The 24,795-nt window shown below is 34.2% G+C and overlaps 1 protein-coding gene across 2 annotated transcripts in view; it reads left to right on the top strand.

Moving 5' to 3' along the window:
- ZNF148 (zinc finger protein 148) overlaps positions 1–24,795 on the top strand; it is a 120,179-nt gene that overhangs the window by 59,396 nt on the left and 35,988 nt on the right. For both annotated transcript variants that reach the window (XM_041722505.1, XM_041722499.1), the window contains one exon: positions 18,691–18,816. In XM_041722505.1, the coding sequence (XP_041578439.1) occupies positions 18,691–18,816 (126 nt within the window). The remainder of the gene's footprint in view (positions 1–18,690; positions 18,817–24,795) is intronic.

Consider the following 24,795-nt stretch of genomic DNA (forward strand, 5'->3'; position numbering starts at 1 on the left):
TCTATTAAAGTTTTTTTGTAAAATGACTCCGTTGAAAACTATATATTGCATTAAGTGACATGTTTCTTGAGTTTTCTTTACTCTGTATTAGTTCCTTACTTTAAATTTTATGATCATGATACTTGAAGATTATAGACCATTTCTTTTGTAGAATGTTTCTCAGTTTGAGTTTATCTGATTTTTCCTCTTAATGGTACTTAAGTTACTATCTTAGGGACGGATATTGCAAAAAGTGATGCTGTGTTTTTTCTGCATTGCATTTCTAATAATGTGGCATGTGATTTTTATTTGCCCCATTGTGATGGTTCACTTTGATAAGTTGAGTAAAGTGGCATCTGGCAAATTTTGTCACTGTAAAGTTAATCTTATTCCTCATTACAGTTTTTAACTTGTTTATTGTATCAGAATGGGATTAGGAGTATTACTAACTTGGTGAAACTCTATTACTGTGATTATTTTAATGCTTGGCTTAAGATTTGGTCCTTTGGAGCTTCTTCAAGCTAACTTCTGTGTTCTTTTGACATGTCCCATCAATCTTTTTAGCACATCCTTACCTTCTGTCATAAGATGTTTTAGGCCCAACTTACACGTTGCCTGCTTCACCACTGGAATCAGCATTTTTTTAAGGAGCCCTAGTTCATTTTAGTGGAGAATGGCTTTTAGAAGGCAAGATCTGGGTGCCTAATGTGCTGCTCATTGCTGTTGAGATACAGCTGCTTCCAGGCCTGTCAGGGAGCAAAGCCAGAGAATATATGTATTTATATAGTTATATACATTTGTATGTACATATATGTATACACACACACACACACACACACACGCACACACCCTTCTACCTGTAATTATCTCTGTACCTATCAGTATTCTAAAACTATGAATCACTCTGATCCCTCAAATTACAGTCCATTACCAGAGAGTACGTTTTAGTTTCTCTCTTCCATATTTTATAACTCTTCTTAGAGTGAGAAACCTGGCTTTCTTTGTCATTAATATATTTCCTTATTGATCTGATCTCCCCCACCTGCCCTGTGTAAACCATTTGTCACTCCATCTTCCTGTGTAGATGCCCTCTTCCTCTGTCAAGGTTACTGTACTCCATGGAAGTCCATACCCTCCTGCCTGCCGTGTGCTTTGACAACTTGTACTGGACCTCATCACCATATGGAGTCCTCCTTATTCACTGTGCTGGTCCACGCTCACACTTTGTACCTTCTTCACCCCACTTAGTTTCCAACATCTTGTTCCAGGCTACCTTTCCCCTATAACGTAGACCCTTATGGTGCTTGAGTTCTGGCACTTCATCCTGAGTTGTCTTCTGCGAAGAACCTCTTCACCCTGCTTACACCTTGATATCTTGCTTTGTGCAGCACATGCCCGTTTATCTTGTCCGGGATCTCATACTTAGTGATGCTTCAGCAAATGGTTTTAGGAGTGAATGGTCCATGGAGAGCAGGTGAAGAGGGAGGGACAGGAAGAGGAAGGGAAAAGATTTATCCTTTTACTTGGTTTAAACTTAATTTTGAAACTACATAGATTCATAGGAAGTTACAGAATTAGTAGAGAGGTCCCATGTAACCTTCACCTAGTTTCCTCTAGTGATTAAATTCTACATAATTATAGTACAGTCTCAAAATCAGGAAACTGACCTTGCTATAATATGTCCATGCTGTATACTTTATCACACACGTAGGTATGTGTAACCATCGTCACAGTCAGGAGACAGAATGAATCCATCATGACAAAGATCTCTGTGGTATTACCCCTTTGTGGTCACACTTCTTCCACCATTTCTAACCCCTGGCTATCCTCTCCCTGATTCATTTTCCACCTTTGTCTTTGGCATTTTGAGAATGTTTTATCAGTGGACTCACGTAGTGTATGACCTTTAGAGATTTGACTTTTTTCACTTTAACAAATGCCTTTGAGTGCCATCTGAGTTCTTGTGCGTATTAGCAATTTGTTCCTATTTATTTATTTACTTATTTAGTTCCTTTTTATTATCAGAATAGTATTCCATGGTGTTGATATACCATAGTTTATTTATTTATTTATTTTTTAAAAATTTTTATTTATTTATGATAGTCACAGAGAGAGAGAGAGAGAGAGAGAGAGGCAGAGACACAGACAGAGGGAGAAGCAGGCTCCATGCACCGGGAGCCCGACGTGGGATTCGATCCTGGGTCTCCAGGATCACGCCCTGGGCCAAAGGCAGGCGCCAAACCGCTGCGCCACCCAGGGATCCCGATATACCATAGTTTAACCATTCACTTACTGAAGGACATTTTAGTTTACATATTTTGGCTATTAAAAATCTGCTATGAACATTCATTAGATTTTTGTGTGAATATAGGTATATGATAAATACCCTATCATACTCCCATCACCAGATAGATATACACTCCTAACATTTTGATATATGTACTTCTGTGCCTTTTTTTTTTTAACTTCTGTGCTTTTTTGATATGTACACCAGACATAGGATCATGTTTTATCTACTGTTTCCATTTACCAGTATACTTTGAACTTTTCTTAACTTCTTATTCTTCTAATACTTCTTAAATGTCTGTTTCATATTCCATATGTACGGATAATTTGTAACTGAGTTCTGCTACTCCTCCTAGGTAATGATAAATTTGAGTCCATTCTGAGAATGAGTCAGTGAAAAGTTGTCTCATACCATATACCAAAGAGCAGAATTTAGGATTTGTATAACATTGCTTGATAGTAGACCACAACACAACATACACAAGAAGTCATATCACTTATTTTTACTTAGCTATTTCCCACTAATGTGGCATAATGGTGAAAGGAGGTCTTGGGATCATGAATATTTATTTTTGAATTAAAGAGGGGGCATTGATCTAGAATGATATGGTCCAGGTCCCCAAAAGTGTGAAAACTTAAGTTATCAGGCATTTCATCCTTTTTAGATTGTGTGCCAAAGACTTGTAAAGATAAATATTGAGCGTATTAGTGATTTTCTTCTTTTATTCCTTCATTTGGAAGCCACAAAGAACTTTATTTCATATTGTTTTGTTAACTAAAAACTAAAGTTGAATTTTGAGTTTTAACAGTTTAGGTTCTATAGCCTATGTAAACGCCCTGGTGTTTTGTGACAGTTGAAGTAAAAGTTCTTCCTGATAACTGCTGATTTTCAGAGTTTATCTTAAACTTATTATTCTGAATCAGTCACCCAAACTCAATGGCCCTACATTTTCAGCAGCAATCTCTAGGCCATTTTTTGAAGGTCTGTAGTTTACTCATTAGAACTTTGTTTTCTAATGTGTTAGAAACTTGAGTTCAAATGAAATAAAATTAATTTTTCAGTTCTTAAGTCTCATTAGCCACATTTTAGGTGCTCAATAGCCACGTGTAGTTAGTGGCTTCTGTTTTGGACACAAAGATAAGGACATTTCTAACATTGCAGAAAATTTTAGTGGAAACACTGTGCTAGAAAGCTTTTTAACTCAAACTAAATTTATTTTAGAAAAGTGGAAACAGTATTTGGTTTATTCTTTTAATTCTTATATTCATTCAGTAGGAATTGAGAAATCTTAGCTCTTTATGATCTTTATTCTTCCAAGTTTTTTTTTTTTTTTTTGAGATTTTATTTGTTTATCCATGAGTGACACCGAGAGAGTGAGAGGCAGAGACACAGGCAGAGAGAGAAGCATGATCCATGCAGGGAGCCTGATGTGGGACTCGATCCTGGGACTCCAGAATCACGCCCTGGGCCAAAGGCAGGCGCTAAACCGCTGAGCCACCCAGGGATCCCCCTATTTTTCCAGTTTGATGGCAAGCATAATAAAGAGTAAAGACATGTTTGTGTTGACAAATTGGAGCAAGTTGTAATTCATAATGCTATATGCCACATTTGTTTTTTAGAAAACTGTTGGATTATATCATTTGAGCAAGAGGATCTTGTAAATGAGGAGCTATAAAAAAATCATGTCCTAGTCATAGAATGATATAATAAAATGTAAAGTATTTCAGGTATTTATAACTCCTGAAAAAATATACTTCATTTGTGTAGCATTTTATTTTAGTCATGAATTTCTGCTATAAAACAGCATGAACAAAACTGTAGGAATACTTTCATGCATTTCATATTTATGATTATTTTGTTTAATGGCCTAGGAAGCTCAAAATGTATTTGGCCCTTGGCATAAGACCTTTGTTTTTTTTGTTTTTTTGTTTTTTTTGTTTTGTTTTTAGGTTTTAAATTCCTTTAAATCCTGTTATTTCAGAAGCATTGTATAGTTATTTTCCCATATGCCTCTAACTCTAGTCAATAAAAATCTAATATGCAGATGTAGCAATTTGAGTATCTGTCTTGTAATGGGTACCTTTTTCCCTCTTATTAAAAAAAGAAAGAAAGAAAAAAATAACTCTAACCCATTTCAGTGATTTTAAGATACTTTTTATTTTTGCCATATTTTTTGTACTCTGGTTGAATTCCAGAATTGGCTTACTTTTATTGGTGACAAATGCTCTTTCACAAGCACCCCGGGAGGTAACAAATCTGTTTGCCTTCATATTTTATTTGCTTAGTCATTGGTAGGATATGTTTCTTCTCTTTCTAGCTAACTCCCCACTTATTATCCCCATTACATTGTATACTTTTTTTTTTTTTAACATATATTACTTGTAGCCAGTTCTTAGTACCATTTTCTTTTAGAGTTCATCTGAGGGATTTAGAAGTAGTTTTGTTATGTTCGTTGGCTGTTGGGATCCTTGTCTTTTGAGGTGATTGCATTGGCTACTATTGGGGCTCTATGTTTTGAGGTGTTTTTATTCTTCCCATTCAAATACTTTTTACTTCAGCATACTCTTTGGATATCATTTTCATAAATAGATTCATTAATTGAGCTTATTTGAAGGGGAAGAAATGGTAATTTATGTCAAGTTTTTTTTTTTTAAATGAGATTTTATTCACAGGCTATATAGATCTTAGAAAATGCCATATTTGATAGGAATCAATATATGAGGAGAAAACATGGCATAAATAATTGTACTTCATAGTTTCTTCTAGTGTGAGTCATACTACCACTTATTTATTATTTCAGCTTACTTGATAAGCAGATCTCTTTTAAGAGGTTGTATTAGGAAGCTAACTCACATTGGTATATTTTGTAGAATCCTCCCATGCTCTTAAAGTTATTTGATTTAATTTATTTTTCATTATTTATTCACAAGAGACACAACAGAGAGAGGCAGAGACAGGTAGAGGGAGAAGCAGGCTCCCTGCAGGGAGTCCCATGTGGGACTCGATCCTGAGACTCCAGGATCACGCCCTGAGCCGGAGACAGACGCTTACCCACTGAGCCACCCAGGCGTCCCTCTAGATGACTTTAATAACCTAGCCAGTTTTATAACATCTTTTAATATAGTCCTGTCTGATCTTTGATATCTAATTGATCTGGAATTATGAGACAGTGGTACTGAATGAGCATTATACTTTCTTGTTTACAACAGTAGTACCCAAATTGAAAATCATTATGGACAAGGCTATAGAGTCAGTTTTGCTAGATCAGCCTCAGAGTTATCTACTTTGGTTTTTTTCATAATAGTATGATGTAGGTTATTATAAATGATAACATAGTCATTGTAAATATTAAAATAATTTAGAACACAGAAAAGAGTAAAAATTGTTTCCAACACTTACTTTAATTCCCAAAAGATACCTACTAATTTTGATATCCTTCTGGGAATTGTTAATTTATAAGCAAACATGCAGAGTGTGTATGTATATTTATTTCTATATAATATGTTTTTAAAGTATCTTATGAAAATATGCATATATTTTGTTTTACATATATTAGGTGATGCTATTTGTATGCTTTTGAGGTTAGCTGTGTTCATTTAAAACATAAAAATTTTGTTATTGAATATAAAATTTATTTTAATGACCAGTTAATTGGTCATTAAAACCAGTTAACTGGTCATTAATGACCAGTTAATTGGTGTGCCTTATTTTAGGTAATATTGATGGATATTTATGCTACTATTAGATTTGTTTGAATGAAGTAATAATGGTGAAAGGATCATGCCTGTATACATAAGCATGTTCCTCGTGTTTATATCTATTTGTATGTATCTGCACATTTGTAACACTCTCTCTAGGTATATGTCTTCTTATTGAAATATAAAACATACAGAAATGTACAGAAATTGTAAGTGAGGAATTTTCTCAGAAGTGAACATTGTTGAGTAACCACTGCTCAGATCAAGGCATAGAACATTATTACTAGCATCTAAGAGGCTCTCCTTGTCTTCTATCTATCTTAGTCACAACCCTTTTCTGATTCTTGAAAATAACTGCTACCATAACACTTTTAGCATGGCCTGGTGGTTTTACCTGATTTTATACGTTTATAAATAGAAGTGTGCACTCTCTTGTATCTGATTTCTTTGGTTCAGATTGTGAGATGTATCCACATTGTGGCATGTAATGGGAGTTCTTATTTCTATATAAGCCTCAGTTGTGTGAATATAACAAAATTTACCTATTCTAGTATAATAGGCATTTAGATTGTTTCAGGATGTGAGCTATTGTTAAAAATACTGATGTGAATATTCTTGGATGTGTCTTTCGGTGCATGTATATACTCATTTTTGTTGGTTATGTACTTAGGATTGAATTTGGATATTTATATGTTCAGCTTTAGTAGGTAGTGGCAAAAATTTTTCTAAGTAGTTTTGCCAATTTGTATTAATTGCCCATATTCTTGATATTTGGTATTGTCAGTCCTTTTAATATTAGCCATTTTGGTTTGGTAGTAGTATTATAGTGTGATTTCAGGTTGTGTTTCACTGAAAACTAGCAAATTTTTTTTGTTTCACGCTTACTGGCAATTTGGATAATTATTTTTTTGTAAGGCACATGTTTATCTTTTGTTCATTTTTCTATTCTTTTACAGAATTGTAGTAATTCTTTATCTGTTTGTTGGAGATATTTATATATATCTTCGTGTATATCTCTTATCTCTCTACTCTGATTTGCCTTTTTACTCTTGATAAATAGAAGTTAATGTGAATAACATCTAATATATAAGAATTTTCCTTTTGGTTAGTGTTTGTGTATAAGAATTCTTGCCTACCTCAAAGTCACAAAGATACTTTATTTTGTTAACTTCTAGAAGCTTTAATAATCTGTTTGGAATTTATTTTTGCTGATGATGTGAGATAGGGATCAAGGTTTATTTGATGGCTTCCCCCCCGCCCCCCCCCCATTCACCAGTAGAGATTGTTTTCAGTTTCACTTTGCTGGCTTAATATTTTAGTTCTTAGAACAACTTAATATGTTAAGATAATGATAAAGGTGTTTTTCTTTGGTTAATACTAGGGATTTATACTAGCAATGGACTTAATTTTTTTTAAGATTATAAAGTAACACATACTTGTTGAGGAAATGTAAAAATTCTAAAACTATAAAGAAGATAGTAAAAAATTGCTGTACTGTCACTACTCTAGGATAATCACTAACATATGCCTGTTAGCATTTTAGTGTTTTCTTTTTCTTTGTTTTTCTGTGTATGTATTTGTGTTTGTATAAAATTTGCTGCATATGTATTTGTGTGTTGGTATAAAATTGTAAAATATACTTACTACATAATTATATGTTACTAATCAAACCATGAGCATTTCACTATGTCATTAAAATTATCCCAAACTAAAATTTTTTATAACTGTATAATGTCAAATAGTTGTGTTGTAATTAATATATCTCAGTCTTTATTACTGGATATTTAGACTGTTTGCACTTTTGTTTCTACTATCATAAAGAATGCTGTTATGTTATATGTAGACACTGTTGCCATGTGAGATTATTTCTTTAGTATAGATTTCTTAAGAGTCTTGATATATCCTAGTCAATTTGTAGTCCATAATAGTTGACCAGTTATTCTTCCTTGTAGTTTTTGAGATTTCCAACTTAATATCTTTATAAATGATCTAGAGTGGGAACTGGGAAATATACTTTCTAGATTTCTATATGATGTTGAGGGGAATAAAAACAAGTGGACTTGGTCTTGGATTGGCAGTGGAGAAGAAAATTAAAAGAGGTCTTTAAACAGGAGACTGAGGTAATATAGCGTATTGAAAGGCAGAGAATTTGGAAGGAGGTTCTGATGTGAAACACTGATTTAGAAAATAGGATGTCTAAGTGGAGATGTTCTGTAGAAATTGGTAACCCTTTGTGTGTATCTAAGCAGTTAGACATCTGTAATTGTATGATAATAATTAATAACCATAACTGTTTGTTTAGAACTTGAAAGTTTTCAAGGTGCTCTTGATGTAATCTCATTTGATTTTCTGTTGTGTACAAGCTGGACATTATTACTACCATGATTAAGAGATAAAGAAATGATTATGATAATTAGTGGCATCAAGAATCTGTCTACTATCTGCTGCTGTGTATTATAGTTGATACTTTACATACATAATCTCTTTTAACTCTGCAGAAATTCTGTGAGGATTATTTCCTCCATTTTATAGTTGAAAAAGTTCCAAGTGACTTAATTTTAGTTCAGGCTCACACTGCTAGTGATACTTTTTGGAATTAGGCTGTATTTCCTTTAACTCCCCACTTAGGCTTTTCTTGTTTTTCCATACTACTCCTGGAAGCCAAGTTCAGCCAGATAGTAATTGGAGAGGTAGGATTGAAAACTCAAATCTTACGGTTTACCCAAATATTGGTGATGTTTTGTTCACTTTATTATTGTTAAAATCATTTTCTTTCCCTTTCATAGTAGCCATTCTAGAACCGCTAGAATCTTTTCCATATTCTGTCAGCAAGCAAACTGTAGCTCATATTTGGAAAAGTAAAATGTTCTTGTAAAAGTTATTTTAAAATAAGTTTTAACAATTTTGATTTATTAAGAGGCTGTTATAGTAATGGAAATAACACTGGACTAAAAGATACAAGATTTTGGTTTAAGTTCTAGTGTTGATATATAATAGCTTAGGTAACACACTTCCCTCAAGTTTTAGTTTTCTTATTGGTAACATGAGGTAATAATTAATTCACAGATCACAGCAGTCAAGATTTCAGTTGCTTGATTTTAAAGACATAAGTATAAATTTTGATTTCCCCTCTTAATTAGGGGGATTTTAGACAGGTCACTTAGCCTTCCTGGGCCTTAATTTTCTTATTTTTAAAATGGGATGAAAATAGTGTTAACTGTGAGATGAACTGCAATAGACTGTACAGGCTAGAGAGCATGTGCTGCCCTCCCTCCTCATTGCCCTCCCTACCACTTAGGAACCTAGGACAGTGGACAGTGCCTAGCACACAGTAAATGGTAGATGAATCTTTGTTTATCATGCTGAGGAGGAGGAACCACAAATTTAGAAGACCATGTAAATGCTAACGACTTTTTAAAACATCATTATTCAGGAATAATTGATATACAAAAGATCTATACGTATTTAATGTATACAGTATGTAAGTTTGGAATGTTAAATATTTTTGTAGTTAGAAAAGTTGAAATTTTCTTAAGTTTTTATTTTGTAATAATTTTAGATATATAAAAAGGTTGTAGAAATGGTGTAGAGTGCATATAAACCCATCACACAGCTTCCTCTCATATCAAAGCTTATTCAACCATTATTACAGTTAACAAAACCAGGAACTTATTGTTGGTAAAACTACAGACCTTATTTGAATTTCATTTGTTTATCTCCAGATGCTCTTTTTCTGTTCAAGGATTCAGTGCAAGATCCTACACTGTATTTAGTTTTTCCATCTTCTTAAATCTTCTCCATTCTGAAGCAGTTCAATCTTTCCTTGTCTTCTATAACCTTGACACTTGATACTTGATGTATTGGTCAGTTATTTTGTAAAATGTCTCTCAGTTCGAGTTTGATGTTTTCTCATGATTAGATTGAAGCTCTGCATTTTTGACAACCCCACTGAAATGATTGTTGGTACAAAATGTTGATACGTTTTATTACTGGTGATAATAATATCTTGATTATTTGATTGAGGTGGTTGATTGATTCTTTGTTGAGGTAGTATCAGTTTTTTTCACTATAAGGTCATGATTTTAAATATCTGATATCTCGGGATTCCTGGGTGGCTCAGAGGTTTAATGCCTGCCTTCATTCAGCCCAGGGCATGATCCTGGAGTCCTGGGAATGAGTCCCGCATCGGGTTCCCTGCATGGAGCCTGCTTCTCCCTCTGCCTGTGTGTCTGCCTCTTTCTCTCTCTGTGTGTCTCTCATGAATAAATAAATAAAATCTTTAAAAAAATTATTAAAAAAAATATCTGATATCTCCTTAAATTTCTACCTACAGATGTTAAGCATCCATTAGTGGACCCTGCTGATCGTAGTTATTAATGTGGTGTTTGCCTAATTGTTATCTTGTATTTTCCTCCTTCTTGCTGTATTTGTGTTAATGGTAGCTAACCCTTCTCCCCTATTAACTTTTTTCAGTTATTTCGATTTACATCAGTATGGATATTCATTTTATTCTATGAGTTCCAATCCAGTACTGTGGTGTTTATTTTGTTGCTCAAGTTGTTCCAGCTTTGTCGGCCAAGAGCTCCTCCAGATTGGTTCTTGTGTCCTTTTGACACCTGTCCATCCTTTTTCTGACTCTTTAGTGTCTGGATGTTCCAGGGTCATCTTCTGTTTCTCCTGTTCCACCGAGCTCTGGAGTCAGTTACTTTTCCAAGGAGCCTCAGTTTCTCTCATTTGAATAATGGTGTTTAGAACATAAATTCTGCGTGCTAGGTGTGTTAAACGTCCTTGCTCCTTGGTAATCTCAGTAGACAAAACTAGGAAATACATGTATGTCTGCTGCCTCATGCATGCAAACACATTCTATACTACTTTCTTTATGTTGGTGGAGTCCCCGTATCTGTATTAAAAGAGATTGAATGGAGAGGGGGAAGAGGGAACAAAGTATATAGTTAAGTTGTACCTAGGTCAGCAGCTCTCAAAATTTCTGGTCTTGCGACTCTTTGACTCTTAAAAATGTTTGAATGCTCCTAACAACTCTTGCTTATGTTGGTTATATATATCATTATGTATCATTTGAGAGATTAAAATTTTTATTTATTAATTTATAAATAACATCCCATTGCAAGTTAACATAGAACATCCTTTTAAAAGATTATATGGGCAAATCATTAGCCAACTGCCATCCACCAATTGCAGTATATTTTTTACCTCCTAACAAAGACTATCTTTCTTTTTTAATTTACTGTTTTGTTGAAGCATAGTTGGCACACAGTATCATACTGTGTACCATTGTTTCAGGTGTACAGTGTAGTGATCCTTGACAGCTCTGTGTGTTAGGATGTGCTTTACACAAGCGTAGCTACCATCTGTCACCATACAATGCTATTACAGTACCACTGACTATAATCCCTATGGTGTATCTTCTATCCCTGTTACTTATTTCATAACTGAAAGCCTGTACCTCCCACTCCCTTTACCTATTTTGCCATCCTCCTACCCCTTCTTCACTGGCAATCACCAGTTCATCTCTATTATTAATGGATCTGTTTCTGCTATTTTTGATTTATTTGTACATTTGTTTTTTAGATTCCACATAGAAGTAAAAGTATATGGTATTTTTATTTCTGTCTCTGATTTATATTACTTAGCATACTGTCCTATAGGTCTGTGCATATTGTTGCAAATGGCACAATCTCATTCTTTTTTATGGCCGAGTAATACTCCATTATGTGTGCATGTAGCACATCTTAATCCAGTTACCTATTATTGGATGCTTAAGTTGCTTCCATATGTTGGCTATTACAAATACTGCTGCAATAAACATAGAGGTACATATATTTTTTCAGATTAGTGTTTTTGCTTTTTTTGGGTGAATAGCCAGTAGTGGAGTTACTGGATTGTAAGGTATTTCACTTTCTAGGTTTTTGAGGAACCTCCATACTCCTATCCACAGTGGACAATTTATATTCCACCAATATTGCATGAGAGTTTTTTTCCACATCCTCACCAATACTTCCTGTTTCTTGCCTTTTTGATTCTAGCCAGTCTGACAGATGTGATATTTCATTGTGGTTTTGATTTGGATTTCCCTGATGATTAGCGAACACCTTTTTGTGTCGGTTGACCGTCTGTGTTTTCATTGGAAAAATATTTATTCAGATCCTCTGCCCACTTTTTAATTGGGTTATTTGTAGGGCTTTTTGTTTTGTTTTGTTTTTTGAGTTGAGTTGTATAAGTTCTTTATATACTTTGGTTATTAATCCCTTATCAGACATAATCCTTTGCAAATGTCTTCTCCCATTCAGTACATTACCTTTTCATTTTGTTGATGGTTTCTTTTGCTGTACAAAAGCCTTTTATTTTGATGTAATCCTAATAGTTTATTTTTGCTTTTGCCCTTGCCCAAGGGGACATATCTAGAAAAATGTTTCCTTGACCAGCTGATATCAAAGAGGTTACTGCCTATGTTTTTGTCTAGGGGTTTTATGGTATTATACCTCCTATTTAGGTCTTTAGTCTGTTTTGAATTTAATTTCATGTATGATGTAAGAAAGTGTCCAATTTTATTGTTTGCATGTAGCTGTCTAGTTTTCACAGCACTGTTTATTAAAGAGACTGATTTTTCCCCCATTGTGTGTTCTTGCCTTCTTTGTCACTAGGTCAATTAACCATATAATTGTGATTTTATTTCTGGAGTCTCTTTTCTGTTCCAGTGATCTATGTGTCTGTTTTTGTGCCAGTACCATACTGTTATAATTACTATAGCTTTGCATTGTATCTTGAAATCTGGGATTGTGATGCCTCTGGCTTTGTTCTTCCTCAAGGTTGTTTTTTGATATTCGGGGTCTTTTGTGGTTCCATATACGTAGTACTGTATGTTCTAGTTCTACGAAAAATAACATACAACATTTCTAGTGGACTTTAACCTTGTTTTCTAAAACAAAAAGTTAAGAATGTATTTTGCGGTTTTATTAATATGTATATTATCTGGCTTATTGTAACATAGCTGGATTCTCATATTTGCTAATACATTTACTCTGTGGTGACAGCACATGTTAGCTTTTGGAAACTACCACTGTGTATTCATGAGAGGAGAGTGGAAAAAGCCAGTATGATTATGGAAGTATTTTTGATCTTCTGGACAACCTGGAAGGGTGTCAGGGACTTTCAGGAGTCCCTGTACCACACTTTGAGAACCATTGATAAAGATTTACTGAAACTCTTACAAAATGAAGGTTACATACTAGAAGGATGGATTGAGAAGAAATTCCATGAGGAAGAGAAATTTAATGGAATTTGAAAGAATGGAATGTCCAGGTAGGGTGGGGGTAGTCAGCACTGTATTAGGTAAGACAGCTTGATTTGAGCACTTCATCTACTTCATCTTACAGTTATGTAATTTTTAAGTTGCTAGCATAGCAACCAAAATGTAGATTTGTCATAAGAAGTATTAGAATATTTGCTGTGAACAGTGGATCCCTGAACCCTTCAAGATCAAAAGATAACTGTGGACTTTGTCAAACTCTGATAAATATAGCTCCCTTCAAAATTTTGAATGCAATCCCGGGTCAGGCAGAAGTAAGGGTTATATATTATATAGTTCATGGATCACACACAGGCCTGTTCCATCATGTGCTGCTTCCCCTCCTTGCCCTGTTCTGTGACTTGGTGAGCTTGGAGTCAGAAATATTCTTATTGACCAGTTACACTTAACTCTTCTTGCCAAAACTATCTTGGAAAAAGACACATGCGCGTGCGCGCACAGACACACACAGACACTCTTGGTCTTAATTTTCTCTTCTTCCGGACTCCATGAATATTCCCCCAATATTGCTGACATTATTCTTTAGACAGTATGTTTGCAGTACAGTTAATTGTGTTAAATCTTTCTTTTTACATTCAAACGCTTGTTACATTTGAGGTCACCTTGATTTTGCTTCCTGGGTATAATACTTTGAATCAGTTCCCTTCTAGTAATAAATATATCCTTTTTATATGGATGTGTACTTTTACTCTCAGGAATAACTATTTCTCTAAATTTGGAGCAGTTATCTTGTCGATGTTCTCGTTACAGATTATTCTTTGTAAAAGTTTGGCCAGAAGAAGGAAATTGGGTGAGAAAATTTTGGTTCACGAGAAATGATTTTATAGGGGAAATGTAAGTGTGCTTTTGGGCAGAGAAGATGTAGCTGTGATAGAGATTATTTTAGAAAGGCAGTGAAGCAGCAGAGTTTTGGAGATAGGTAAGAATGGAGTGAGTAGCACAGAGTAGAGAGGAAATTGAAAATTGAAAGAATCATGTGGCTCCAGAAATAGGAGAGGTGGTAAGGCCAGCTACTTCTGCCAAGTGACCTAAGTCTCTTCTGTAAAGTAGATCATATAGAATCTTGAAAGCTGAGCTGGGGAGTGTATAATTGATTTCATGGGCAACAAGGAGCTATTGTAGATTCCTCACTAGGGAGGTGACAGGAAAACAGGTGTGTGTGTGTGTGTGTGTGTGTGTGTGTTCAAAGATTGTATTTATTTATCACAACGGAGGGAAAGAGCATGAGCAGAGGGGGTGGCAGAGGGAAAGGGAGAAGCAGAGTCCCCACTGAGCAGGGAGCTTGGCACAGAACTGGATCCCAGGACTCTGAGATAATGATCTGAGCCGAAGGCAGACAGACACTTAACCGACTGAGCCACCCATGCATCCCCAAAAAACAATTTTATATCCATTTTTTCATGGGGGAGATGATAATGCCTTAAAACAACAAGGTTGATAAAGTTAGAGTGTTGCTGGATATGGATGTAGGTTAAACTGATAATGGAGAAAAGGAAAAGTCCAATATGATCCTTCTTAACCTGGGAGTTGTGAGTAGAGGGTAGATTAAAATGTGCAACCCAAATGAAATATTTATTCATCACACACTATATCTGGCAAATTTATTATAGTATATTTCACATTTGTTATATCACTTATTAAGATTATTGAATCTGGAAGGAAGAAGTTGGGAAGGGTAGCAGGTTTGGAATGAAAAAATAAAAGGAGTATGTATATATGATACACTTGTAGCTCTGATTAAGTCTCTTGTTTCATTCATGAAGCCTTTTGTGGTTATTTCCAATCTCATTAATTTTCCCTTTGATTCCTGCCCTTATTCCTGGTACCATTCATTTAGTTTGAGTCTAACATGTACTATCTTAAATTGCTAGATGTGGGATTTTTTTTGTTTTTGTTTTGTTTCATTTTGTTTTTGTAATGCATCAAAACTCCCCACGTACATTTTTAAGGCCTTTGAAAAAGAGACCTTATTCTATTTTGAATATATTCTCAGTATCTAGAATTATGGCCTGTACGTGTTAGAATTTTAGTAAATTTATAAAGCTTTTGTTAAATTATTTTAGACTGAGTTTAGCACATAGCAAGCACTTAGTAGCTGTTGCACGAATAAATGAGCCATTATGGGAAATACCAAAGAATATCTTACTTGCATATATCAAGATAAGATACAAGTGCTTAAAATAAATATAAAAGTAGGATAGTTTGTTTATTTTGGGGCCAGAAATGAAAAAAGTCTTTAAAGAGTCATTGTGGATTCTGGGCTTGATGTACTAGTGATCATAGGAATCAAGGGAAGGATTTTTTTTTTCCCTGTAGAGAGATTGCTCTCACTTCATTCTCCTGATCTTAAATATAAAGGCAATCAAAAATGAGGAAAACATCAATTTAATAGGTATATTGTAGAAGTAGCAAGCACGAACCAGCTTGGGCTGTGGCATGTAGATACACATCTGAGAAGAAGTTATACATGGGATGAGGTGGAATGGTAAAGCTTAAGTGATAAGGAAGAAACCAAAGTTTCTGTTTTTGTTTTTGTTTTTTTAATTTGACATATTTCCTAGTCTGTTGATTTTCTTGATGCTCTAATGAATGTTTCAAAAATCCAGCAAACTAGTCTTTTCAGATATCACATATCTGTAGATGCTGCTTTGATTAATTACACTTTGGTTTATTTTAAGTGAAAAATAACACTGAGAACTTGATTTTCTAGTAAAGATAGTTCTCAAAGGAATGAATAGACAACATTGATGAATTATGGTCTCTTTTATTATGCTTAAGAAGTTTTTATGTTTTGGGGTACCTGAGTGGCTCAGTGGGTTTAAGCATCTGATTCTTGATCTCAGTTCAGGTCTGGATCTCAGGATCATGAGTTCAAGCCCCATGCTGGGCTCCGTGCTTGCTGTGGAGCCTACTTTAAAAAAGAGTTTTCATGTCTTTATAAAAACATGTGGTTATGGTTGTCTTCTTAAGGCCAAAGAAGACTTAGGTTTTCTCAGACTTTTTGTGACTCATTCTTTCCAGCTGACTTACTATTATCATCATACCTATCCATCTCTTTATGTTTGGAGCTACCTCCATCTTTTCTAAGCACCTTAGGCTGGATGTGTATACCTTAGTGTGTGGTTATGTTATATGTAGAAGAGATTAATTTATTCCATTTATGGGTAATAAGCCTGTTGGTACATTCTGAAAATGTAACTTCCTGTGTGCCTGACCTTCACAGTGTTTCGATCCATTGATACTTCTAGGTTTGAGGCTGTGCTTTCAAATGTTAAAAGTGTGCCTTACATTTGAAAATGCTAGTACATATACCACTTTCCATATATGTAGAGATAACTGAAAGGTTTAAATACATTGATGAATTCTTTTCACTGTTTACACATAAAGGCTCTTCCTTGGTTTGTGAATATCTGTTAAATGCAGAATTTATTTGAGAATTTGCTTTATACTCAGCACTTTTGCTAAAAGGAATCCCTCTATTTCTTACTGCTCCATGCCTACATTTTCTTTTTCTTTCTTTTTTTTTTTTTTTTTTTCTTTTTTACAGTTTAGAAGCTGACAGAAATGTTGGAATTACTTTTTGGTGCCCTTGCAAATTGGGGCAGAGCAGTTCAGCAGCTGCTTACATAGTCTGTAATCATCCCTCCTGTCTCACACCCAGCCTAAGTTTTGTTATTTCAGTACACATCACTTCAGAAGTAGTAACATGTCTGTATTCCAAAGCCTTGTTGGTGGTGGTGATTTTACCATTTTATTTTATGTTCCAAATAATGATACCAAAAGAAGCCATAAGAAGATCTGCTATTACTCTTCTATAACCTGGTAGAATGATTAACCTAGTAATCATTTATATCCTGTTTTTGTACCAGGGTTCTTTTTGATTTGTGATTCTTATACTGCCTACACCTCAGGAATTTATGAAAGCTTCTGATTCATTATTTTGTCATCCTGAAATCCTTGCCTTATGTCGCATTTTCCTCCTGAATCCTTTTTACACAGCTGTCTTCCTTCCACCTTTACACTGTGAATCTGTAAGATATTTATAATCTTTTGCACCATCCTTTAGTGTATGTTTTGGAAAATGTAGCCACTGGTACATGGTACTTCCTGGATTGTTATTAAGAAGTTATTTATTTATTCTAGCTTATAAAGAACAGAGGTTTGTTTCTCACGGTTTCAGAGGCTGGAAGTCTAGAATCAGAATGCCAGCATGGTGGAGTGAGAGCCCTCTTCCAGGTTGCAGACTTCTCATTGCAACCTCACATGGTGGAAAGGTCAAGGATGTTTATTTAATATGTTTCAGAGCCTGTTAACTTGAAAAGTTTTTTTTTTTTTTTTTAAGATTTTATTTATTTACTCATGAGAGACACAGAGAGAGAGAGGCAGAGACACAGGCAGAGGGAGAAGCAGGCTCCATGCACTGAGCCCGATGCGGGACTCGATCCCAGGACCCCGGGGTCACACTGAGCTGAAGGCAGGCACTAAACCACTAAGTCCCCCGGGCAACCTGACTTGAAAGGTTTTTAGTTTTAAGGTTCTTGTGTTTCATTTCAAGGATAGATGCAAAATGTAGTATTAAACAGCAGATGACTACGATCAGTTGTGATGAGAATTGGCACTACCATTACTGACCTAAGAGTCTTGGTGCATTTTTGTTTTTTTCTTTTTATTTTAGGACAAGCATCTTTCTTATCTGTGAAAACGGAGATCTGAAGATAGGATAGCATCTTGTGGCATTTATTTGTTGTGTATTTAGTATTGTCTTGAACATAGCAGTGACCTTAAGCCATATGCATAAACATCTTCATTCGGTGATGGTTTGATGTATAGGCCAGGAAAGTACAGGCTAAAGCTAAGATACTCTGAGTGTTGAGTTTAAAGATAATTAAATTTTCATTGTTTGTCTTACTTTTCTTTTGATGTGATTACCTTTCAGAATTTTGTGTTGTTTTCATGATATTTTATAAATTGAGAGAAAGCCTACTGTGAAGTCTGAATACCCCTCTGTTGCCCAGTATTTTACTGATTTTTGGAGTATAAGCTTCTTTTTGTGCTTCTAAAACTTCAGCATCAGTTTCCTTAGATGTGGCAGTGAAATTGATCTTACTTTGTCCTGGCTTCTCCTTTATTCTTTGGTTTTAAAATCTTTTCCCAGGATATCTAATCTTCTTTTCCTGATAGATTTTTGTAAAATCTTAGTCTATTCCTTAGTTTATATACTCTTGATTCTTATTTTCCTAGTTCTTATTAATGAACTCTTCAACACTATTGCACTCACATACATAGATAATCATTTTGGAAACACCTATATGTAGGCTTAGCAAAGGATTAAACATGCAATGGCTTTGTCACAATGGACTTTTTGTTTATTTCTAAAATTGGCTTCTTTTTTTTAACAGATAAGTGTAAAGCAGGAAATTACTTTTACTGATGTATCTGAGCAACTGATGAGAGACAAAAAACAAATCAGAGAGCCAGTAGACTTACAGAAAAAGAAGAAACGGAAACAACGTTCTCCTGCAAAAGTAAGAGAATATATTAAGACGGTAGTCCCTAACCTACTAATTCCAAACTACTACTGGTTAATATTAAGGGCAGGAACCTGACTGGACCATAAGGCAAACAAAAATCTCACGTGGCTTAGTAAAGTTGGAATGTTGTATCAGAATCACCCGGAGGATTGGGGTGCGTGTTTGCATGGACGTGGTGGGCCATTGGTTTTAATTTTTCCACTTTTTTTCACCCATCTTTTTTCTAAAAACAAACTTTTCTTTTTCCACGTCTCTCTTTTCTGACCTTGCATCACATTCATATTAGTTTTACTTATTTTAATATTAGGATTTCAGGAAGATTCAGAGCACCAGTTATTCATCAGGGAAAGGTTGGGATACCTGTACTAGAATGTAAGCTCCATGAGGGCAGGGACTTCGTTTTATTCACAGTTGTATCCCAAGAGCCTATAGACTCTTAATAAATACTTGATGGGTAAGTGAATAGATTAATAAATAAGTGACCTAGTAAATACTAGTAGTAACTGTTTGCTTTTTTTCCTCTTCAGTATAGTTAATAGTTGGCTGTAAGTAGCATTTTGATATTCCTGGGAAATCTCTGAACCCTGAATGGTATGTTTACATCTTTATAGTTATTTTCGTCTTTCCCTCAGTAAGTGATGAGGGATTTTTTTAAAGATGATAATATAACATGACCTTTTAATTTTGATGGCTCCCTGTTTTTGCATTTGTGATTTAGATCGTCATCATCATTTATATAACATGTCTATTTTTGGACCCAGTGATATGCTGGAGCCAGCTGGTTGGCTTGCTAGAGCTGATTGCTAAGTTTACAGGAATTTTGCAAGCAAGTGCTAAGATCATTGGTAACTTAAAATTAGCCATAGTGAGAATATTTACACCATGGATATCAGCAAACACTTCCTACCACCTGATTCCTTACTCTGTTGGTAAACATTAATAACGTACTACAGCTTTTGGGATATATATGTTATACCTGTTATAGAAAATTGAAAAATATAGAGACTAAAATAACCCATAGTCCTATTGTCTAGAAATAACTAACATAATTTTTCTGCCATATTCCTTTTCTGTATTCAAATTTGTGTATATAGATTGATTGAATGTTGTGATCTTTTTTAAGTGTGTAAGAGATTTTTACATTTAAAGTTATTAATGGTCTGTGAAGATTTTTTAGCTGCACAATGTATTATTTTTTGATATATCACATATTCAGTGATTGCTCTCTGTTGGAAGTTGTCTTCTCTTTGCCTTCATTTTAAATAATGCTGCACTTAAAATATTTATGTATAGATCTTCATATACTACTGAATCAATCAGAGGGCATGTCTTTCTGTACTTTCAAGTGTGAGACTTCATTTTTTGTGGCTTAAGATGCACATTTCATTATAGTTTAAATTTTAATTTTTTTAGTTACTGTCCATACTAAACTTTTTTTCTTCCTTAATTATTTTATATTTTGTGTTTGTAAAATCCCTCCCTAGCTTTCTCCTTCCCTTTGTTTCTTTGGGGTTAACTTTTTTCTCAGTGACTTATATATTTTTGTTTTTTTACAGTAACGAATAAATCAAGTTCTTCATATATAGAACAATACAAGGTTTTGAGGAAAAAATAATTTATAAAATTACGATAGTAATTATGTTATTTTGGGTTTGCTGCCAATCTGTGGGGAATAAAGTCTTTAAAAAAACAATATTTGGAAAATTTTGCAGTTTTCTTGATATCACCATTTTTTTTTTCTGGTGCTATTCTTGAGTGTAATGTATCCTAAAATTCTTTTTTTTGTTTGCTTTTTTTTTTGTATCCTAAAATTCTTTTTTTTTTTTTTTTTTTTGGTATCCTAAAATTCTGACTAAAACTCAGATTATTATCTTCTACTAGGGTGTTACTTGGAATCTTTAGTTGGTGATATGTTCTAGGTGTTTCTAAATATAGATCAGATTTTTAGAGGTCTTAAGCTATTTTGCTTGTCTAATTTGTAGATAAACTCAATGTATTAGAATATTTCTAATGGTATTATGTAAGTATATATCTATATAATTGCTAGATGAAAGATTTGGCCTATTTAAAGTATATATAAGAAAATGTTTTGCAGAGGTCTCTTTGGAGAATTCTTAGGAGAGTGAAATAACTAGGAATAAAATGGAAGATGAGGTTGTGAGAATAACAGAAACAATTATTTTTAAATTATCATGACACGTTACATGTAACAGAATGGTTGTGGATGGTTTTTAACTGGTCTACAATCTTCGGATGAATAGTTTTTGTGTCTGAAGTCTTAGAATTTGAGGCAGAACCAGTGAGTTTATATTTTCTCAAGCATGTTTTGAAGAATTTACACTTGATATTATTTTTCATTAAAGTAACAGGTTTCTGCTTTTTGTAAGAAGAGAAAGAAAAGCTTATCTCACATTTATAAATCAGTGTGTTGCTTGTTTTAAATTTCTTAAAAACATTTTTAAGTTTCACTAAGAATTACAATTTATTATGCTTAGAGGACTCTACTCTCCCCCATAACCTTTCCCACATCTTGAATTTGGCCATTATGAATATTTTGAGTGTGTGCCATCATTGAGTCCTATTAGATTGGGGGTCTGTGTAGGAAATATAACTAATGTGATAGACTTCTGGTTAAAATATTAGAGCTTACGCATCCATGTAACTCCTTTCAGGATCAGCTCTGTAGTAAAGTTCTGTGATGTTAAGTCATCTTTAGCTGCCATGGATTTTAAGCAATAATTACTTTCTAAGCCTCTATAATATGGCAAAGGTAAATTTGGTATTTGAAAATTGCCAGAATACATTTGGCAGCATGCCTGAAGAAGAAGAGAGTTGTGAAGCTAGGGAATATTAGCTAGGTCAAATTATTTGGTACTATGGATTAAGGTAACATGAAAGTAATTTTCTGCATAATAAATCTTATCCCTTTTAAATGTCAAATTTAATTTAATTTTAACTTTGTAGGGGATCTTTAGTGTGTTCTTTTTAAATATAGTGCATTTGAACTCTAATGTCTAGTCTGATATCTGTTATGTGTAAACGTTTAAAAAAAATCATATGTATTATAATGACGCCCTTTGGAAGGACTGAGATATTAGGACTTTTCCCCCCTTACCTTGAAAACTCCTGGCTGGTAGACTTTAAGTGTTTTCTTGACGCTTAATTGCTTCGTTGTCTCATTCCTTAATGACATGCTCTTCTTTTTTACATTACTGTACCTAGTTCCATTGCCCCTTTGAGTTCTCGTTTTGTTGTGAATTAGTGCTGTGGAGAACTAAAGTTATCAGAAATGTGTGAAAAGTCTTAGTAAGCTTAATTCATTCTTCTTGCATTCATGTCAGTGGGTCTCCTCCTGGCTCTCATTAGAATCACCTATAGAATTTTTTCAGTTACATATACTGAGGTCCTGTCCTTGGGGATGCTTATTGAGGGGGTTTCCATTTATACCTGAAAAGAGTCCAAGGCAGTTGTGATTTACGTTTACGTTTTGGAATCTCTCTCTTTCTTTTTTTAAGAGTTTATTTGAGAGAGAGTGTGTGCACACATGCACAGCAGGGGAAGGGGCATAGAGAGACAGAGGGAGCCTGATGTAGGGCTCCATCCCAGGACCCGGGGATCATGACCTGAGCCTAAGGTAACTGCTGAACTGACTGAGCTACTCAGGCACCCCGAGAATTTCAAGTCTCAATACTAGAAGTTTCTGGAATAAGAAGTAAGGAATGGCTATTACCACTTGACTTTGATACTGACTTGTTAGGTGAATTAGGAAATAATGTTTCTCACCACAGAAGGTTTCTGTGAGAATTATTGAGTCAACATCAATGAACTTTAAGAATCCTTTTTAGAAAAATATAACAATATTATCTTAATCCAGTATTGTATACGTTGTATGGATCTTTTCAAATGTCTTAGTAATTGAATGAGATCGAGCAGAGTACTTTTAATTCCTTGTTTCTTATTCTGAAATGTATCTCCTTTTTCATTCCCTCAGCAGTTTGGGTGCCTATTATGTGCAGAATTTCTTATCAGGTGCGAAGAAAGGAGCTGTAGTTTGTTTAACCCTTTACCCAGTCTGAGTAGGAATTGATTATTCAGAGTTCTGCTGAACTCAGGAGTGACCAAAGTATTCCACAAATCAAATAGATTATAAATTATATAGAGTCCTTTCTTAGCAATATATTATACACGATTAGTTCCCAGAGAAGATTTGCGATGTAGATATCAAAAAGATCTTAAATTGAACTATATAAATGAGGAAAACTTAATTAAAGGGAACAGAGAAATAGATATACCAGGCATATGTCATACTTTCTCTGTGTGTTGACTTGATTGTGGAAGAAGTAACTTTGAAGCTGAAGAACTGATTGTAAGATATGGGGAATGGAAGTACAAAACACTACTTAAGAGAAAAATGAAGAAGATAAAAGTAAAGTAGTGTATTAGTATTTTATTTCTCCGGTTTTCTTAGGGAGTTATGTATTCTGGGTAAATCACCTATAACTTGACTTTGAGAAAGTCATGTGTTGGTTTTACTAATATCTCTCATTGAGAAAGACATATTAGGATTCACAAAACTGAATCCTAACTTAAAACATTTTGATGTAAATCTTTAAAAAAAACACATCACATACTTTTTTTGCCAAATACATAGGAAACCTAAAAGACTGTTTCCAAAACTCAGGGTTATTATGCTGAATATTAGTAGTTGTACCATGCTTACAATAGAATGACTTTTGTGTTCTGGAACTGTCAAAAGCTTGTTTAAAAATGAAGTTTGTAATGTGTAAAATCTAGTATGGAGAGATAGTGAAAATCTTCAAGAATTAAAGTGACAGTGCCAGGGTGGGATATTAGAGGTGACCAGGAGGGTCAGATGTTGTGCTGGTTATTGCTGTGGACAGTTATGGCTATGTTATTTTGTTGTATGTCTTTGGGATGGCACTGTTCTTTTATTTATTTATTTATTTATTTATTTATTTATTTATTTATTTATTGTTCTTTTATTTCTAATTGGATTTGAAAAATAAAGAGATTTTTTGAAGATCTCATTCTCTACCCCCAGTTGCAGTGAGCTGACTCAGAATACATGAGAAATTTAAACTATTTCCTCTACATTGTCTTTTAGGTTTTGGTGGTTTAGATTATTTAGGTTGAAAATGTATGATAAAACCAATAATCATTACCTTAAAACATACCTTAATAATGTTAATAGTATGTAACAAAGAGAATGGAGAAAGTCATTTCTGCCTTTTTAGATAGCAAAACTTTTTCTTACTGAAGGGTGTTAGGTTCTTCAGTAGCAATGACACTTGAGTAAAAAATCTCTAAATTCATAAAGCTTTGTTAGTGCTTTGCCTTATGAAAATTGATGTATTGTTTAAGACAGCCATCACTGTATAGTAGCTAGCTGGTAATAGATTTGACTCAGAACAAAAAATGTATCTACCAATAGAACATGAAGTTAAGAAAGCACATTAATTGAAGAGTTCCATTTGGTTTTAAAATTTTTTACTGAAAAATTGTGTTTTAAATTTATAAACCGTTAAGAAAATCGAATATGTTAAGTACTGTTTAGACTATTACTAATTTCTGCACTCTTGATAAAGCCTGATTTCTTGGTCTTTATAATATACCATATTTCTCCAAAAGTAGGAATGAGAGGAAGTAAGATAAATCATGTGGAAATATTATAGCAGGCATCTTAGGATTTAAACCTTAAAATTTAAAGTCTTTAGTTGTAATAATGTTCATGTGTTGAGAGGAAAAAGAAAAGCAAAAGTATTTCATGGTACTGGTTTAGTAGCAAATGAGATTGCTAATCTCTAAGGCAAACACATTTAACTGGTAGATCACATTCTACTCAAAGATCTTGAAAGGGTGTGAACAAGAAAGGAAACCACGGCTATGCCAAGGAAGAAAATTTTGCTTATATTAATGTGCCATTTCTTATCCACTAAGGGCCTTGTTCTTTGC

The sequence above is a fragment of the Vulpes lagopus genome, chromosome 1, assembly GCF_018345385.1.
Source record: "Vulpes lagopus strain Blue_001 chromosome 1, ASM1834538v1, whole genome shotgun sequence".
Classification (NCBI taxonomy): Eukaryota; Metazoa; Chordata; class Mammalia; order Carnivora; family Canidae; genus Vulpes; species Vulpes lagopus.